Genomic DNA, 21,066 nt, shown 5'->3' on the forward strand with positions numbered 1-21,066 from the left:
TAGGATTCTTTTCCCTACTTCCTGCCGCCTTAACAGCTTCTGTGTTTATCGCTTAGTATTTTAGTGTGTCTGTCTTTTTTAAAAAGTATTGATTTTAAATAACAAGGGAATTACAAGAGAATGTATAGTGGAGGGACATCATAAACATTTGACTTACACAAATTTAATGCTGCATTATCAACATAAAAATATCTATTTTTCAACTTACATGGCCCCCCCCCCCATGCAAGTCATTCACTTCAACTGCTGCACAAACAACCAACAGTGATTTGTATCATTGCAGAAAGAAAAATGGGCTGTACTGGACTTAGGGAAAGACAATACAGTGGAAGTAGAGCCCCTTAGCTTCTGTTTCATGGGCAGTTTTAGGGACTTTCAAGGATTCCTTTAGCGATGTGATTTTCATCTTATGTGCTACCTTAAAAGCAACAACCAGCATGAAATACTGTTTTTGTGAAAGAAACTCACATTCATTGAATCGTTGATTTAGAACTTTTCTTCTTCAGGGTGCCAGTTAACTGTTTGAAAAGTCAAAAATGTATCCTATAGGTCTAACTGAGATGTAGACTTTCCCTCTCAAATTACTCAGAGTTGGGGTCTAGCTGGTGGTAAAAAGCTAATCAGAAATAGAAAAGCCTTTGAGTCTGAGATTCACCGCCTACTTGGATTGCCCTCATGAAATTCTGAAATGGCCTCAGGCCACTAAACAAATAGTGCATCCAAATGGGCTGCAGAAGCAAGTTCCAGAAGTTTCCAGGAGTTTCTTTTGCTGTTGCACTCTTGATTCGTGGGCGTGAGGTGGAGGAAGAAGACATCCTTGGAGGAGCAGTTCCAATTAGGTCTCTCTGACACATTTAGTTGATATCCACAAGCAGAAATTAATAGGAGTCCAGCAGTTAACTGTGATTGGATTTATTTTTCCGAAAGTATTGAGTTGTTCTGAACACTCTGCTCTTTCATCCTCTGGGCCTGCTTGTGGTTCAGTAAGCATGCACGTGCCACGTATCAACACCTCCTAAGATAGCGGTGGCTTCCTTTAGGAGAATACGAAAAGGGGAACTGTCTTTTTGATGAGGTTGTGATTTCCCTAGTGTATTTCTTTCCATAAACTGTCAAATATATCAAATTATCATCCAGCACATTTGATTTTAAAATCTTGGTAATGTGTTCTAGGTACTAGGCCATGAAAATAATTAATTCCTCCTACAGCCTTCTAGTCACTGTGCAAATATATTTATTGAAAATTACGTATTAATTTCTCTCAATGTTTTAGAGTCAACTGAGGACCCATGAGAGAGAGCAACACAGTCTTCCAGATCCCTTGTCAATAGCCACTTCTAGTGAGTCAAGAATTTCCAGTGATACAGCTGAAGGAAGATGTGTTCCAGAAGGTATCTGTGCATTTTTTATATAGGCTTCACTGACTAGCGTATGAAGTTAAAAAAATACCCTTAGTTGTCATATGGGTTATTTTCAGTACTAATGCTGCATATTTTTTTTCTATTTTTATGCTATGGATGTGAGTGAATCTTATATCTGTTCCTAAGGAAATTCCGAATTCTAAATGAAATGCTATATTAGTAAGTACTCAGCTTCAACTGTGTAGGTAGATGTTACACTGAAATTTGTGCTGTCCTGCAAGAGCCAAGTATAGCATAAACCCTGAGTTGACATACCAGCAAGCCAGGAAAGCTGCAGCGTAGAAAGCACGCCTCCCCTCCCTCATTCGGCACCAGTTGACCCAGTGAGAACATAGCCTTTGCAGATGGTAGGCCCCCACCTCAAACCTTAACTGAGGCTTCCTGCCGTGATCTTATTCCTATCCAAGTATGACTGCCAGATTTCATCTGCATTGTTTAAAAAAAAAGAAAAAAACCAAGATCTTTTTATGTACTAGTTAGGTACCAGTCGGCCAAGTTTCTACTAATAGGAATATTAGAATCAAAAGATTTAATTAGAGTTCCATGAAAAGGCGGATGCCACATCCGGAGAATTAGGGATAAAGTGTAATAAGCTGTGCTTTCTTGCATCAGCTCACTTCAATTGATATACTTTAAATGTCTCAAGTGTGGTACATAGTGTTTATGGGAAATAAAACATATTGGGGTGACTTTCCTTTTTAGATTTCCTAAGAATTAAAGTTAGAAACAACTGCAGAGTAAAATGTTTTACCATAATGTTTCATTAAATTATACCCAAGAAAGCATAACTGATTCTAGAATGTTTCTGAAAGAACTGATTTGACACCACTGTAGCACCAAGATTCTCTTGTCAAACAGATGTCACCCCTGTAAAACTATCCAAAACAAAAGGAGTTTATGACATAGCATCTGTTTCTGCAGTAGATGGCTGAGCTAAAACAGTTTTGTTTCCTTTTTACAAAATAGCCCTAAATGCCTCCTTTTATTTTAATTCATTATGTTTCCATATCCCCTTTAAAGGAGACATTAAAACATTGGATAGCATTGGATCATAAATCCCTAATGAAGGAATAAAGTAACTACTACTCAGTGGCACCACCTGCGGTTAATACTAGTGGTGGAATATGTCTTTTCTAGCACCATCTTCAAAAGCAATAATTTAAAGCTGTGCAAATGGATTAACCAATTAAAACTCACAATTTTAGTAGAAAAGATTAAAATGTCAGCTCCAGAATAAAATAACCAGCTCGAGCTTTACGTTAGCATCTGTCCAGCATATTCCATTTTGCAGCATCTTTCCTTTGAGTCAGACTGTTTCTTAGGGTTAGATGTGTGGGTTTTAAATTGCTTGCCCTGCCTTTTTTCCTTCCACTTGGCTCCATTTGCTTTTCTCTGTCACAGTAGTGTAACGGTTTAATGACTGCTAACCTCCTGCACACGGACAGCTATACTGAGACTTCATGAATTCAGTAGTAGAACTTTAGAAAGTAACCTGGTTGTTAGGCCAAAGAACAAGTTTTTAGGTCACAAGGAAGGTAAAAATAATTTATGTCCTATTAAAACTTCTTTAGCTATTTAGTGAACTTATTAAGCAAATGAGGATGTGTGTTTCTGTGGTCCCCACTGTCTCCCCACTTTGATAGCACAGAGAACTTAAGGCGTGGTTTCCACTCAGAGGTCCAGTGTAGTGGCACCTCAGACACTCGTTCTGCCGAGAGGCATGGAGTGCCCATGCTGAGCGGGACACTGTGCTAGGTGCTGGGAGTATGGCGAAGGCCTCGCTGTCTTTGAGGACCCCAGCCCAGTGAGGAAGACAGAACTGTGCCGACAGGTATGTGAGCAAGCACACGGCTGCTCTCATAGAGCCTCGGGCAGAGCACCTTCATTTTGTGTTTCTTCAGGAAATTTATTCTTCTGTAGTGTAAACCTGCAATTCACCAAGCCCTGGAATCCCGTGTAAACAAAACAGGTGCATCCCTGCCTGCGGGGAGTCGACAGCAGGCAGCAGTCAGACTCGAGGCCGGCACGCAGGACATGTGGACGCTGGTGAAGGAAACCACAGAGTGCTACTGGGCTCACCCACGCTGGGAGGGCCTAGTGTTTCCATTTTGTAGATGAGAAAACTGAGTCCTCAAGAGGTAAAATAATTTGCCTGTGATCACACGGGTACTAAGTGGCAGAGCGAGGACTCAACCCAAGTTTTTGAACTTTAAATCCAATTTTCTTTCCATTGGAGACAGTTGCTTGAAGTAGCACAGGCTCTCATTCTGTGCTATATTAAGTTTTTCCATCTGTCATTTTTATTAGTTGTCATTGATCTGTAATATTTCTCACACCAAACCATTATCCAATATTTCACACTTCATTTTTTCAGAGTTTTTTTTAAACTGTATTTGGAACAGTGCCACTTATAATCAAGTCCAAGTTTTTAACCTACCAATTAAGAGCAATACTCACATTATAATTATGATTAGTATGTATATTAATGTTACAGATTTATTCCAGGAAATTAGGACGTTTTGTTCTACTTGGCAAAAGTAGTTATTAGCAAAAGAAAATTTCAGTTTTAGAAAGCTTAAATTTAACTTAAGGATTTCCTTTGTTTTGTTCAAATGTCAGTGTGGGTTTTCTTTTGTGCCACCCATTTTACTTAGCTCTCTGTGCCCTGGTGTTCTACCTAAGCCAGCTTCCTGCTCAGCCTTCTTCAGCTTCCACGCTTGCTTTGTTTCTGCGTGTAAAGCAGTGGGGCTGTCAGTGGCCTGTGGACTGTGTGCCGGCAGCAGAGTAAAGAAAGCGTCAAACACCTCCAGGAGCAGGTTCATATGATCAAGCCATTCGGCTTGTTTTGTCTCAGGTTTACTCTGATTTGAATTAGCCAGCTCTGTTCTTGCAGAGTGAGTTTAGGAACGTGGCCTATTTCCACTGGATCTGTGTTTCCTGGATTTCAGAGAGCCACGTGTTCATGTTAGTCATAACCTTTGTGCTTGTGACCTGTCACTTCACTAGATAGAATTATATTATGTAGCACTTAATAATTTGCAGTTTCTTTTCCTTCCATTGTTGCATTGATAGCTGATAGTTACAAACAAAGGAAGCCTACAGAGTGAAAAAGCTTTAGGCTTTTTGTATTGAGTTTGTTATTTGTTCTTTGTAGCCATACTTTATAATATTGGATTATAGTATTCAATTATAACTTGTTGGCAAATCTGTGTTTCCTTAAGACAACATGTCCAATATTGATTAGACTAACACCTTTCAAATTAACAGTGTATCTGGTTAAGTCAGGTGCTGCACAGTCAGCAGGGCTGCTGGCATCAAGTTCATTGTATTTCAGAATTTTGTACAAGGTTTTGTAGAAACCAAGCCTATGTATCTATGTTTACAAGTCAGATGATACTCAGTTTATATCTGCTGACAGTCCAGATGGAGGAGAACCTGTGAAGCCACTTTAAAACTTCAACTTACTAACTTTATTAAATAGTGAGAAAGCCCTGATTGAAATGTTATACTGTGTGGTATAAGTATTCACTTACAGTGGAATGTAAATGCTGTCATTTGAATCTAATCAAAGCATATTGCTAAAACTCTGAACTACCTTGTCTAGGGAATAAGTCTTCAGTCCAGAAACAGTATAGATGTGATGTGTGTGATTATACAAGTACAACATACGTGGGTGTCAGAAACCACAGACGAATCCATAACTCTGATAAGCCGTACAGGTAAGTGTGATGATCTTAGAGTTGTAATGCTTGTATTAAAATATGTTATAGTAAAAAAAAAAAGTAGAAGTAATTAATTCATAACACTAGTTTAAACACAGGTTAAGCACTAAGAAACTTTCCCTTACTGGTTTCATGAGTGTTTATTAAAGAATATGAACGTTAAGCCTGAGTGTTACGACAATAGGCATTTGTCTAGTTGAAATACAGGAAGATGTCTATATCATTTTTATGTTTCCAGTTTTATTTGGGTATAAATTATTAGCAATTTTCACTGCTTAGACTACATTTCAGTGATTTGGCAGTTAAATACTCAATATTCCATCAAAAGATCCTTGAAACTTAAAAGCAATAAAATTCCCTATGAAAGATTCTGTTTTTGAAAATTGATCTCATATGTATAGAATAAGGTCATTTAATTTAATTTTGTTGATTTTTTACAAATGGCAATTCTAATAGGTATTGTCAAAAAATGTAGGCATTCTTAGTTGGTCAAGATAGGTTGATAAATAGAAATCATTATTTCTTAAACTTTGCCTCTTGAGAATAAACTACTTATTTATGTATAGTTAAGGTACATTGTTGCAAAGTTTGTCTAGCTGTCACGGAGCTAGACAGCTTGTTCTACTAGCAGACATGATGGAACACCAGATTCCCACTCAAAGCTGAGTGAGTCACTGTGACCCATAGTGCTGGGCCGTCGGCACGAACTCATTAACCCCTTGTCAAAACTTGTTTCACGTTTTAACTCTCTCCCCAGGGTTTATAGGTATGACACAGGTCAATGTAGGGAAGTTACTTTGTTAATATTTAATGAAAACCTGACAGACTATGCCTTAAAATGCCTTTATTTCATCCCATAATGTGGCATTCTCTCTCTATATATGGTTTTAAATATTTAATATTTGCTTAATTTGCTAACTAGCAGACTTATTTATAATCACTCTTCATACACTATCTGTTTGCAGAGTCTTTTAGCTCTGTGCAATGTCTTTGACCTTGCTACAGTGTCTCTATTTTTATTTCAAATGTTTTTAAAACTAGGATCCCTTAGAGAGATTTTTCCCCCAAGTATAACGAAGGCTATTAACCATTATTAAAAATAACTCAGTGCCATAAATTGTAGATGAGGAGTGATAGGTGGTATTTAACATGTATCATTTATTATTTACACTAGGAACTATGTGGGAGAACATGATGGAAACCAGAGACACTGGTTCATCTGGTGTGAGGAGAAAGCTTTGCCTTTATGTTTGGGATATCTTTATTCTTAAATTTAATGACATACTGTGCCAAATTCTTATGATCTGAGCAATAATAAAATAACATTCCTCTGGATCTAGAATTAGACTGTTCATTCAAATTCACTGAGAAATATTTATTGAGCAAATATTATGTTCCAGGAGCTGTGCTAGACTCTTAGACTATAGTCCTGATTAAAAAGGCATCATCAGTGCCATCATGAAGCTTATCGACAAACAGCAAACAAGGAAACTCTCAAATATACAGTTACGATAAATTTGTGAAAGAGCTTAACGATTGATTCTGCTCCTGTGGAGGAGAGTTACATCTACCTGAATAGATTTACAGCTTAAAGTCTCATTTTGATAGCTTTCTGTGTCTTAGGGATTACGTTTTCTTATGTTCTTAAAATATTCACAGACTCATAGGATTGGTTGCAGTTGTCTTAGGGTCTTCCTAGCAGTGGACAACATCCTGTGAGAATCCTCCTCCTGTTACAGAAGAGAAGACTCAGTATATCATTTTCCAAATTTATTCACACTACACAGAAAGAAACTGTTGTCATACTACTCCCTCATGTGATTATTACCAACTTTTTCTCATAACTCTTATTTTCCAACTTTGAAATCTGTGACTCTTCCTTTCACCTTCTTTAAATACTTTTGGGACACGTCCCCGTTCCTTACTAGCTCTTCGTGTTGTCAGTCTTTAATTTTGACCATTCTGCTAGGTGTGTAGTGGTGTGTTGTTGTGGTTCTGATTTGCGTTTTCCCTGATAATTCATGAAGTTAGGCATCTTTTCATTTGTTCATAGGCTACTGCCCGTTCTTTATGGGGTCATCTGCCTTCTGCGTACTCATTTGCAGCAGCTCTTTATATATTCTGAACACGAGGCCTCTGTCTGTTGCATATATTGCACATATCTTCTCTAAGCTGTGGGTTGCCTTTCTCTTCTCAGTGAGGTTTTTTTGATGAACAGAAATTTCTAGTTTTAATGTAGTCAGATTTATTAATCTTTTTTCTTTGTGGTTAGGGTTTCTGTGTCTTTATGCTCTGAAACTGAAGTTGATTTTTTGAAATAGCCTGGTGAGTAAGGAAGATGATGAGGTAAAATGTGTGCTTAGAAAATAGTGAGACTGATTTTCAGGGATGCACATCAGCTGGGCCAAAAATACTGCGTGCTTATGTATTAATGAGACTGATTTTCTAATGTGGCACCAAAACTGGGGGAAAAAAACCCAGCAAGTTTTTAAGCAATGGGAATGACATTTTGGAATGACGCCGTTGCCTCAGTGTGGTCAGTCATTGTATGAAGTCTGGTCTTTACATAAATATAAATATATTAGAAATGATAATCATAGTTAACATTTTTTAGAACATTTTTCGTGGGCCGGGCAATGCACTAAGCCCTCAGTTTGTGTCAGCTCGCTTAATCTGGACAACAGCCTAGTATTTAGGAATATTACTATCCCATTTTCATAGATATGGAAACAGAGACAGAATAGATAAAAACTTTCTCCAGGTCTCACAAGTGGCAGAGCTGGGCTTGAACCCTTGCTCCTGTCAGCTGTGCACATTGTCTGTCTCTGCTGTGCCAGAGAAAATGGCTCATGAGGCTGACTGCCGCTCATTGCCCCCCCCTCCCCCCCCCGCAACTTAGTGGTGTAGAGCAGCAGCTGTTTTATCGTGCTCAGGGATTCTGTGGGTCAGGAATTCATAAAGGGCACTGTCAGGATGGCTTGTCACTGTTCCATAAGCTCTGGGGTCTCAGTTAAAGGCTGGAGGTCACTCAGGCAGCTGGGGGATGCAGTCATCTGAAGGCTCCCTCCCCAGGCTGGGGGTTCGTGCTGGCCGTGCCTGGGCCCTCAGCTGGAACACGTAATGCATTTCTCCGCGTGGACTTTTCAAGCATGCTAGTTCCAAAAGTGAATGCTTAGATAAGAAGTAGGCCAAGGCCATATTACCTTCTATGACCAACCTTCCACCATAGTTGTAGGCTTCTTAAGTCTCTTTTAATCTGAGGTGTGTTGAATCTTTAGTAAATTGTGTTGGCTTGGGGAAAAATTTTTCAAGTCTTTGAAAAACTTGAATTTGTCTTAATGAAAACAGTTTAGCGGATGGCATAATTTGGAGGGAAAAGATATGTTTTGTTTTGAAGGGATGAACTGAAGGAGTTTGGTTTTCACGGTAGCATGAAGACTTCTTGGGTTCATGACAAAATTTGAAGTGGCCACTTCTCTGGGCCTTAGTTATTTATTTCTTCGAAAGCATAGGAAGCGAATTGAATGTGCTAGGAGAAACCCCACTGCAGAATTTCTATTGAAATCTTTTATGTATTGTCGGGGGGCGGGGGGAATCCCCTTTCTACCCTTCTTGTGTTCATATGCCCGGAATAATACTAAAATTGACCAAAGACCAGATTAACAGGAGAAAAACCCAATTTAATTAGTTGTGCACAGGAGGATCATGAAAATGGTGCTTGGAGAGTGAACAAAGCAGGCAATATATGTATATCTTTTATACAAAGAAACAGTAAATTTGTGAGGAATGACAGGGCAAAGAAAACTTAGTTTTAGGGTGTGTAATAAGAGAGGAATTTAAGCAGAGTTTAGGTTTGTATTAAATTAACAAGGTTTGTTTATGTCTGCCTCTCAGCCCAGAATTCCCTAGCTTTGGTGATAAGGATGCTGGGAGAGCACCTTTCACATGGGAGATTTATTTCCTGCTTTCAGGGGACCAGAAACAGGAGGGTCAGCATGCCCTTTTTGCTTCTCAAGTAACTTTAATTCAAAATAGTCGATATGCCATTGTGGGATATTTAAAGTCAGCCTGCTCTTGGTCCCAACAAATTATACTCAGCTCACCTCAAATCTTACAGGACATCCAGTTTCTGCTTTCTTCGCCTAACCCTCAAGGCACTTGCTCCTAATTGAATCAGACCTGGAATAAGGTGGGATCCAAGTAAGGTCCTAGTTCAGAGAAATAAGGTGTTTTAACCACTTCCTTATCTCCCTGGTGTTCTAGGACTAAAGTAACTAACCCATTGGAATTGGGAGAAAGCCTGTAGAAAAATTCAGTCCAAGATTTTTAGCCAGATACTGAGAAGCTTTCGGTTTTCCAATGTAAAATGTTTTCTACAGCACCAAGCAATTAACTCAGTTTTCAGCGGACACCGACCAGATGTTCTAAAAATTTAACTCAGTTCTGGCACTGTCTACCTGGAGACAGCATCAGATCCCACTGTTAAGGGCTCAGTCACACAAGACTGCCCCCCACTTCAGACACCAGGTTGTCACCTGTGCTTCTGATCAACCAGCTATAAATCGGAAGTTCCCATGACCCCCTCCTCAGGTTTGATTAGTTTTCTAGAGTGGCTCACAGAACTCAGGAAACTAGTTTACTTACAGTTACCAATTTATTAAAAAGGATACTGATGAAAACCACATGAAGAAATACACAGGGCAAGGCCCAGGAGCGGCAAGGCTCCCATGGCCTCTCTGGGCCTGCCACTCTCCCAGCATTTCACATGGTCACCAGCCTGGATGCTCTTTGAACTGTCCTTTTGGGTTTTATGTAACCATCATTACATAGGCATGACTGATTAAATCATTGGCCATTGGTGATTGAACTCAATCTCCATTCCCTCTCTCCTCCCCTGGGAGGTGGGATGAAAGTTCCAACCTCAGTCACATGGTTGGTTCCTCTGGCAACCAGCCCCCATCCTCAGGTGCTTTCCTGAACTCACTCGTTAATGTAACAAAAGACACCTTTATGCAGTCATCACTTAGGAAATTCCAAGGGTTTTAGGAGCTCCGCGCCAGAAACTAGGACAAAGACCAAATATATATTTCTTATTCTAAATCACAATATCACAGATTTCTACGTTGGCTTTCATTTGATTGCCAAAAATAGCTTTCTTGCATCAAGAAGAAAACATTTTTCATACAGATGTGGGTTGGATTTTATTCTTTGCCATAGAAATTGTGTTCATTCTGGCATTCCAAAGCTCTGGTCCAGCCTTATTTACAGGCTACACCAGGAGACCAGCACCCCTGCTGTTAGGATGTTCCCTTGTTTCCTCACATCACATGTATAACTTGATGACTTGAATAATTGAAGTACCAAATGGCTCTATCATCAGGAGCATCAGGCAGTTCCACTAAAGGCGCAAAACAAACTTGTGATAGGTGATGTCATATAAATCTGCTGCTGCTATTCTTGTTACCACACAGAGGACACAATCTGCTCACCACAAGACAGAAGCCAGTCGTCAAGAGGCAAGATGGTGGCAAAGAAAGGACATTTTATTACAGCCTGCTAGCAAGGGGGAAGATGGCTGACTAATGTCCAAAAGAACCATCTTAAGGGGGCCACAGAATCTTGAACCAGTTATATAGGCCAGTGGGTTATAGGGGAGGGGATTAGGAATGTTGACCTGAGAGTTGCCACACCAGATTTTTCAGTTTTCATTGATGATGGCTACCAGCATAGACCCTGTTCGGGAGTCATCACATTCCTAAGGAACTCAAAAGAATGAAGTTATTGTCTTATTGTGATTGGTAAGTACATACACAAGCAGAGGTCATAAAATCTATGGAGCAGTTAGATCTTCTGGAGGGTGCTTATCCAGTTGGGCTAGTTAGACAGAGGTCATTCAAAGTTACAATATGGTCTCTTTTCTACAATATGGCTTCCCTTACATCAACCTTGTGTTGAGTTGGTATCAGTTCCCCCCCTTTTGTTTTTTGTTCCTCAATCTTGAGGGACATCCTATTGATGAGGGGCATACGTTGTTCCACCTCTTTAAGCCAGTCTCTTAGTAAGATGGTGATGCAGGTGGGCTCCAAAAGTTAGGCTCATGTTGTGTAAACAAGTAACCAGATATTTCATAAGAATCATTTCTAGAGAGACAAAAAGAAAAACAAGGTCAATGGTGGGAGAAAATTATAAACCAGTTCCTGAGCCCAGGAGGCAGCCAGTCAACAGACATGATGTGAGGCAACAGACATGAATCTCTCTTAAGTTTATATCACGTCCTCCAGCTTCAGTTTGCAAGGCTTCAGGCAAAAGGGCAGGTTCAGTTCTCAGTGATTCCAAGTGAAAATGATGGGAAAAAATTGAAAACGTTAGTTTGGAGATTTGTAGCCAGATATTTCAAAAGACTAGAAGAATTCAGGATCCAGTCCAGTTAACAGATATAAGACAAAAACCTCAAAGACAGTTAACAGATCTAGAATCTAATATCCATGAATGTGTACTACAGTTTTTACTGAAATAATTTTTCTCTCTAAAACCACCCTCATTTTTACCAAAGATAGCCAATTAAGACTCTTTGGTTTGCAAAATAAGTATAGTTTCAATCAAACTTCTTTCATTCATTTACATAAGTACAGCAAGAACAGTCATTAATCACATAGGCTCTTTTAAATATGCTTTGCTGAAACTTTTTATAAGGAATCTCAGATTGAACTTTAAAGGCCTCTTGAGGCCAGAAAAGCCAAGCCAAGTATTTGTTATCAGGCTTCACCTGCAATACCTTAGATTTGGATGAATTCCTCTCTTCTCTTGTTGTTCCCCAAAATATTTTGAGATTCTAGGCACCTGTCAGATAAGTGACCTTCCTTACTTACCTGGTAAGGTTGCTAGGAAACAAGGTACCAGGCCAATATTTCCAAGTGGCTTTATTCCAGAAAGTGAACCTTTATTCCTCAAAAGCTGCCTTGTCGTATCTGAGTCTGTATGTTTCTCTCAAATGTGACATTCCAGTCAAAGCTTTGGTAATGTAACCAATGTTTTCAATTATGTCCTGTTATAAAGAGAACAGATTCTTATTGAACTTATGCAAATAACTCTATTGCCATGAGAACAATACTCACTAAGAGTTTCCAAATTCTGGAGGGATCAGGTAGGGAGAAAAAAATAAATGTTTTGATTCTGCTTACAAAGGTGTGATCTTACCAAATTGCTGTAGGTCATAGTTAGCTTAAGGAAAAGAGAAAAAGACCTCCTTAAATCTGAAAAAACAAAACATCAAAGAAATCAATGTTTCAAACAAAAAGTCCTGTAAATTACAATCATCCTCATCAGTTCATTCAGTCCTATGTAATCAATTCTTGATCCTAATCTTCTGTTAGTAGTTTCATCAGGTCATCAGTTTCGCTGTTAGAGTTCTGAAATTTCTTAACCAGCCCAGTTTTATAGTTGGAAAGTTTATCAGAAGCCTGTATTCTGGAGTGTCAGAGTCCTTTCCATGAATTTCTCTGAAGACAAAACATATTTTGCAAAACCATTAGGGTAAAACGATAACTATCTATAAACAGCCAAACCCCAAAATGGCAATTGACAAAGAAACTTGCCTTTTTCTGTGACATACAATGCTTCAAGATAACAACTAGAATTACGGCTGATAACCAGGACAGATCAGAATTTTAGGAATGTTACATAATTTTTAAAACATTTATATTAATAAGACTTACCCTTTAATACCATTTAAGAAGATTTATCATCACTTATTTGACAATGCTTCCCATATAATTTAATATACCAAGTAAGTCTAATAAGTTTAATATCTTCCTCCTTATAGGAAGAGAGAGAGAATTTCTTTGAGAAGTCCCAGGGGCCCTCTGAAAATTCTCAAAGAGAAAAATTTTTTCCTTCTCCCAGGTCAAAAGAAAGACTTCATTCAGGATTTGAATGTACATGTATATATTTTTTTAAGAAAACAAAAACAAAATCTCCATTCTTTATTCCTTCTCTACTGAAAATATATCTTACTTTCCTTTAACACAAAGATGTTTTCCTCGTTAATTTTTAGTAGCTTTTTTTTTTAAAGATTGGCACCTGAGCTAATAATTGTTGCCAGTCTTCTTTTTTTTTTTTTCTTCTTCTCCTTGAAGCCCGCCAGTACGTAGTCGTATATTCTAGTTGTGACCACCTATGGTGGTGCTATGTGGGATGCCACCTCAGCATGGCCTGAGGAACAGTGCCATGCCTACACCTAGGATCTGAACCGGTGAATTCCTGGGCTGCTGAAGTGGAGTACACGAACTTAAGCACTCAGCCATGGGACTGGCCCCTTTGGTAGCTTTAATTACTCATATTAATTAGAATTTTTAACCCTTACAGACCTTAAAAAAACTAAAAAGTCAAATATAAACTGTCTTTTGTATTAACATTCTATGGCTTGGCAGATTCATAAACACTTTGTAATAATTCCTAGAGACATAGAATAATCTTTAATAAAATACAAGACATGTTTACTAATAGACCCAAACATATTTTAGTTTCTCTGTAATAAGAAGCCAAAAGTAGATAAACCAGATTTAATAATTAACGTCTAATATTCTAGCTTGTTTGGAAATGATCTAGACACTCAAGGAGTTTCCATCATTGACTTTAACCTAACAAAATTTCACTTTTTCAAGTTACCAAAGAAATTTTGGAACTATTTTAAGTACTCATGTCATAAACTGTAATTATTGCTAAAAGTTTGTAAACTCTTATCTTACTTACATCTCTACCATTTGTTTATAACAATCAGATTACTCACAAGAACTTCATGTGACACTAAAGCAGCCATCATCTTAAATTGTTTTAAGTTCGTATATCGTAACATAATCATTATTAAAAAGTTTCCCCCCAAATTTTACCCTTTTTACATTTATTCAGTTTACCTATTTCTGATAGTTACTTAGATTGCCTACAAAATTTCATGAGACATTAGACAAAATTAGCCATCATTTTAAGTTATTGTTTTGCTGACCAGTTGTTTTTTGTAGAAATTGGCACCTGAGCTAACAACTGCTGCCAGTCTTCTTTTTTTTTTTCCTGCTGTTTCTCCCCAAATCCTCCCAGTACATAGTTGTATATTTTAGTTGTGGGTCCTACTAGTTGTGGGTCCTGACAAGCAGTGCCGTGTCTGTGGCCAGGATCCAAACCAGTGAAACCCTGGGCCGCTGAAGCAGAGCACGCAAACTTAACTACTCGGCCATGGGCCAGCCCGGTAACCAGGTTTGTGGTAAAGGTAACATCAGCTTCTTTGACCAATAAATGTTGAATAAAGGTTGCATGTCTGCATCACATCCAATGCTGATAACTCTGAAAACATGTCCATTTTAATCAAACCAACAAACTTAAATCAGTTTTCAGTTACCAAAGATTAATTTATATCATGTTAACTTAAAAGACATTTGGGTTAATTTCTTTTCCGTTTAGAAATAATTTACGTAAGCACTTATTTTAAACCAATTAAACAGAGCTCTTAATTTTTGGTCATACTCTCCAGTGGTAAAAATATCACACACATAACATACATATAGACACACAGAGAGACTGCACAGCTATTGTTTTAAAATTACTGCCATGAATCAGGTATAAGGCTCCCTAATTATTAATCCAAATTTTGTTTTAAGTCTTTTTCACTAACATTTGTGGAGAAGACACTCAAGATGCTAGACTTTTGATGAGGGTGCTTTTCTGGCCATTTTTCTTGCTTTTTCCTTTTTTTCTTCCTTAAGTCTTAGGAATTAGTGATGGACTAGATATTCCCCAGAGGATTTTCAAGCTCTTTGAGATAAGGGAAATAGGTGGGACCTAAACTGCCTCTAGAGCTGCATTTCCAGTCTTGCAAAGATTTTTTTTAATGATAATTGCTCTTAATTTCTGAGCAATTGGGTTGTAACTTAAATGACATTATAGGTTGATCTTCCTGTCCAATTATATCACAAAGCAACAGAGAAACCACTCAAGTTTTCTCCAAGATGGAGTTTCTGGGTCATATTTTCCTTGTCAGTTTTTAGTGTTCCAGTACCTACAAGCATTTATGGCTTAACTGTGGATACAGGAGGCATCCGCAAAAGAGAGTGTAAAAGGAGCAGCCCCCACAAGATCCAGAAAGTTCACTCCCAAAAACAGTCCAAGAAAGCAAAGGCTTTCACTGCACAGGCAGTAGTGCACTAACAAGCAACAAAGTCTCAGACAACAAAGGCTCCGATGGATTGGGACCCCTCCTGACCAGAGAGGTCACAAAGCCAAGTTCTCAAGATATAGCACTAGAGAAAAAGGAAAAGGAAAATCTCATCTTATATGCACATTAACAGTTTTAGCTATGCTTTGGGTCTCAGAGCCAGACTAATACCTGGGGGGAGGTGCCTCCAGGTTGGGCATTGTGTATGCTTTACAGAGTGGCTTGTCATTGCACAGTCATTTTCTTGAAGTTGAAAGGGGGACCTGTGTCATCTACCCCGTTCCGTGACCAACTCATCCTTTCACAGGAGACTTTGAGGTGGCGAGCGCCCAAGTGGCTCTTAACTGCTCAACCCATGCCCACCAATATCGCAACCCTTTTGGCTTCCAGGATGCCCTTAGCAACAGCTTCCACCTTATGTGCACACTCCATAGGCAGGCCCTATGGCAGAGCCTACTGGAGCCCCCCAGACGACAGGCTGATGGAGTGCCTACATCTTGCTCTATGGTTTTTCCCTTTTATGACAAATGACACACACACAAAAAAAACAGAGACAAGGAAAAATAGTGGCTCTCTCTGGGAGGAAAGGATCAATACAATTAGTACTCAGTAGCTTGGACTCCCTATAGCGAAAAGTCGCCCAATTCGGGGGAATGCAGCCTAAGGGGCTGCAGGTGGGGATCAAATTAGCGTTTCCCATTGTTTCAGAATTTAGACGTTGCTGGTCAAAAATATATTTACGCTGCAGCTAGAATCAGATCACAAAAATTTCACTCATCCCTGAAATCAAGACCCTTATGATGAAGGCCCAGCCCAGGCTTTCTTCTAACAGCCAAGGTAGTTCCCCTGAGGCTGACGGCAGTTTGGTAGGACTCTTAGCCACATACAGGAGTGCAACCTGCATTTCTGTCCAACCATCTCTTACTGAAAAATGGAGTGCAGCCGTATTTTTGTCCAATCGTATTTGTCCAACCCCAACCTGACTGTTGTCAAGCCAAGCCCTCAGGACACAAACAAGCTTGGTTAAGATTCTGCTGTTCTCTGTAAACCTTTACAGCTCCTTGAAACCTTTGGTGGAAGGGTGGAGCCCTTGACTCTTTAAAGATTAAAGATTTTTCCTTGTTCCTTGGTTTGGAGGCTCAAAAAGAGTCCAAAATGGCAACTGCAATTTTAAATCATCTCTGGTTATCATGCCAGCTGTTTACAGTTATCCCCATTTTAGGGGGCTTTTCCCAAGTTGGCTGCAACAAACAAGGCAATTTCTAAAGAGAATTTGTTACAATCACCAAGAAACTCAGTCCCCAAACAGCCAATTTTAACAAATAGAACAGTCAGATATAGACAAACATGAACAGATACCAAAATCCTATCCTCCTGGGACTCTAATCCAGGGTACTCTGGGACTCTAACCCAGAGCTCATGACTCTAACCCAATCCTTTTGAGTGCCCCAGTGGCTGTCACCCCTTTTCATTGTCTCCTCCAATGCCAGCCTTGGGACTTTAACCCAGCAACCAGATCTCACCAGTACGACCCCTAACCCACTATCCTGATGAGATATTAGACAGTTTTAGGCACAGGCACATTTTAACGAGGTCACTTACCCAAAAGTCGTTTGATCCTGGAGCTCTTCACAGACACACAAAAACCAGATACCAGTGAACCTGTTCCTAGATTTCAGGTGAGGTCCTATACCTTTTCCCACTCTGGTAGGGCACCCTATTAACCAGATGGTCCCGCGTCTCAAAGAGGGGATCCCAGATAGGGGGGAGGGAAAGTTCTCAGTGGTGCACCCCCGAGGCAACTTACCCTACGACAGATGTGAGCCTGTCAGCCCACCCCAAGTAGCCGTTTCTCTTTCCACCATAGGGAGCATTAGGAGGCAGCCAGCGTTGGCACTGGAGAGCAGGAAGGGCAGATCCCCGAGAGAAACAGCCTCAGCAGCTGAGAGAGACTTACCCAACAGGTCACCCGTCCAAGGTCAACTGGCCATGAGTAGGATTTATCGTCCCTTCGTTGTTGCCAGATTTCTGTTACCGTACAAAGGGCACAGTTTGCTTGTTGTGAGACAAAAGCCAGTCATCGAGAGGCAAGATGGTGGCAGAGAAAGGGCATTTTATTACAGCTTGCTAGCAAAAGGGAAGATGGCCAAATAGTGTCCAAAAGAACCATCTTAAGGGGGGCACAGAATCTTGAACCAGTTATATAGGCCAATGGGTTATAGGGGAGGAGGTTAGAAATGTTGACCTGGGAGTCGCCACACCACATCTTTCAGTTTTCATTGATGATGGCTGTCGGCATAGACTCTGTTCAGGGGTCATCGCATTCCTAAGGAACTCAAAAGAACGAAGTTATCATCTTATCGGACCTGGGAGGTACATGCGCAACCGGGCTCATAAAATCTACAGAGCAGGTGGATCTCCTGGAGGGTGCTTATCCAGCTGGGTTAGTTAGGCAGAGGTCATTCAAAGTTACAGTATGGTCTCTTTTCTACAATATGGCTTCTCTTACGTCAACCTTGTGCTGAGCCAGTATCATTCTAGTGTCAATACACTTTTGTTTTGCTTTGCTTTTGCTTTGCTTTGGTTTGATTTTTTTGCCCAGTGTATGGGGTAACTGGAAATATGAATGTTGCTGGTCTATTGTTGACATGGTAGAAACCCTGTTTCCAAACGTATGTTCTATGCTTTCTCTAGGTGCTACATGTGTAGTACAGGTTGGTATAGAGTCAGCTATTCATTTTCTGACTCAGCAAAACATATGGTCACGTAATTTACATCTTCAGGAAAGAAGATAGGCAGTAAATAAGTAAACGATAATTTCAGAAAATAAATGCAGGGAAGTGAATAAAACAGGATGATGGTATAATAATGGTTGCCTCTAACTTTTTTGACTAAGAGAATTTTGTTTGCTCGTATAATTGTATAAGGAAAGGTGACGAGGGAATGGAAAATGAGAAAATAATACTTTAGCTAAAAGAAATATATTCTAAGAAAGGGAGTGAAAATAGGTTTAAGCCACTGTTAGATAACTTTGAAGTTGAGGCTTTTCTGTAGTGTCCCTTCTCCTCTAATCATTTTGGTAAGTATGTCACCTTCTCAAGTCATTCCCATGTTTTTTTCATACTTAGATCTTATAATGAATATTCACCATTTTAAGCTCCCTTCAGAATAGCATTTGTAGCAGCCTGAGGAAGGTGCTCATAGCATTAGGGCTGAGTTGTTCAGCTCACTGCTTTTGCTTTCTCTCTCCCTTCCTCTCTTTAAAAAAGATTTTAAGAATTTCTTCATATTAAAGGATATCGATTAACCAAGTCAGCAAACTTTATAGAAATAAGTCTTTGTCCAGTAGGGTGGGAGAGAAAAATTTGGAAAGACTAGTGCAAGAAAGTAAAAGGCTTGATCTATATGCATTGTTTACATAGGAAAGCTAATAAAAGTCTGAATTATTAGCAAAGAGCATTTCAAACAGTAATATTTCACTGTAAATTTTAGCTAGTCTCAAACTCTTATACCTTAAGGTATACTTGTCCTCCACAAACTATTCTAAAAATAATTGGAGCATTTACTTCTGGAATATGTGATTCACGACTTACATAGATATCCATTATTAATTTTTTTTTCTTTAAAGATTGGCACCTGAGCTAATAACTGTTGCCGCTCTTTTCTTTTCCTGCTTTTTCTCCCAAAATCCCCCCAGTACATAGTTGTATATTTTAGTTGTGGGTCCTTCTAGTTTTGGCATGTGGGACACTGCCTCAGCGTGGCCTGACGAGCAGTGCCATGCCCGTGCCCAGGATCCGAACCCTGGGCCGCTGCAGTGGAGTGCGTGAACTTAACCACTCAGCCACGGAGCTGGCCCCAAAATACTGTTATTTGTATTGGAATCATCTGAAGCTTCTAGATTAATTTAGAAAGAATTGACAATTTTATACAATGTGTGAGCTTTTCCATTTGTTCAAGTCATCTGTTCTGTCCCTCAGTACTATTTAAAGTTTTCTTCATGTATATTATTGTGTACATTTCTTGTTTCATGTGTGTGACTAGCCACACACACATACGTATGTGTATATGTATCAGGTAGCCCTTGGTTTGTACAACAGCATGGGATTGTAAATATGACCATGCGAGCCAAAACCCTACAAAGCAATCTTAATAATTAATGGTGAAAATTACAGTTCCTCCAAGACCTTTACATTTTCTTTTCTTTTAAATTTTTATTGAAGTAACGTTGGTTTATAACATTATGTAAATTTCAGGTGTACATCTTTATATTTCAACTTCTCTGTAGACTGTGTTCACCACCAAAACTCTAGTTCCATTGGTCACCGTACATATGTACCCTTTTACTTATTTTGCCCTCCCCTCCTTCACCGCTGGTAACTACCAATCTGTTCTCTGTGTCTGTGTGCTTCGTTGTTGTTGTTTTATCTTTCACATATGAGTGAAATCACAGAGTATTTGGCTCTCTCCATCTGACTTATTTCACTTAGCATAATACCCCTCAAGGTCCATCCATGCTGTCAAAAATGGCAAGATTTCATCTTTTGTGTGTGTGTGTGTGTGAGGAAGATTGGCCCTGAATTAACATCTCTTGCCAATCTTCCTCTTTTTGCTTGAGGAAGATTGTCACTGAGCTAACATCTGTGCCCATCTTCCTCTATTTTATGTGGGATGGCGCCACAGAGTGGCTCGACAAGCAGTGCTAGGTCCGCACAGGATCTAAACCTGCAAATCCTGGGCCACCAAAGCAGAGCACGTGGACTTAACCACTATGCCACCAGGCTAGCCCCAAGATATCATCTGTTTTTATGAGTAGCGTTCTGTCTTCTTCATCCATTCATCCGTCAGTGGGCTTAGGTTGTTTCCAGGGCTTGGCTATTGTGAATAATGCTGCAGTGAACATAGGGGTGTGTATGTCTTTTCGAGTTAGTGTTTTCCTGTTCTTTGGATAAATTCTCTGAAGTGGAATAGCTGAATCATATGGTAGTTGTATGTTTAATTTTTTGAGGAATCGCCATAATGTTTTCCATAGCGGCTGCACCAGCTTCCATTCCCACCAGCAGTACATGAGGGTTCCGTTTTCTCCACATCCTCTCCAACACTTGTTATTTCTTGTCTTTTTAATAATAGCCATTCTGATGAGTGTGAGGTGATATCTCATTGTGGTTTTGATTTGCATTTCCCTAATAATTAGTGATATTGAGTGTCTTTTCGTGTCTCTGTTGGCCATCTGTGTGTCTTCCTTAGAAAACTTTCTGTTCAGATCCTCTCCCCATTTATTAATCAGGTTTTTGGGGTTTTTTTGTTGTTGAGTTGTATGAGTTCTTTTTATATTTTAGATATTAGCCTCTTACCGAGTAGTTGATTTGCAAATATCTTCTCCCACTTGGTAGGTTGCCTTTTCATTTTGTTGATGGTCTCTTTTGCTGTGCAAGAAGCTTTATAATTTGATGTGGTCCCGTCTATTTATTTTTTCTTTTGTTTCCTGTACCTGAGGAGACATGATATTCAAAAAGATACTACTAAGATCGATGTCAAAGAGCCTATGTTTTTTGAGGACTTTTATGGTTTCAGGTCTTTCTTAGGTCTTGAATCCATTTCAAGTTGATTTCTGTGTATGGTGTAAGATAATGATCTACTTTCATTCTTTTGCACGTCTCTGTCCAGTTTTCCCAACACCATTTATTGAAGAGACTTTCCTTTCTCTGTTTTATTTTCT

General features: G+C 39.4%; 1 protein-coding gene across 24 annotated transcripts in view; it reads left to right on the top strand.

Moving 5' to 3' along the window:
- ZNF507 (zinc finger protein 507) overlaps nucleotides 1–21,066 on the top strand; it is a 49,949-nt gene that overhangs the window by 9,369 nt on the left and 19,514 nt on the right. For all 24 annotated transcript variants that reach the window (XR_011543709.1, XR_011543700.1, XR_011543703.1 and 21 more), the window contains 2 exons: nucleotides 1,274–1,391; nucleotides 5,026–5,140. Coding sequence is in view for 3 of the 24 variants with exons in the window: in XM_070632525.1 (XP_070488626.1) it covers nucleotides 1,274–1,391; nucleotides 5,026–5,140 (233 nt within the window). In the remaining 21 variants the exon portion in view is untranslated. The remainder of the gene's footprint in view (nucleotides 1–1,273; nucleotides 1,392–5,025; nucleotides 5,141–21,066) is intronic.

The sequence above is a fragment of the Equus przewalskii genome, chromosome 9, assembly GCF_037783145.1.
Source record: "Equus przewalskii isolate Varuska chromosome 9, EquPr2, whole genome shotgun sequence".
Classification (NCBI taxonomy): Eukaryota; Metazoa; Chordata; class Mammalia; order Perissodactyla; family Equidae; genus Equus; species Equus przewalskii.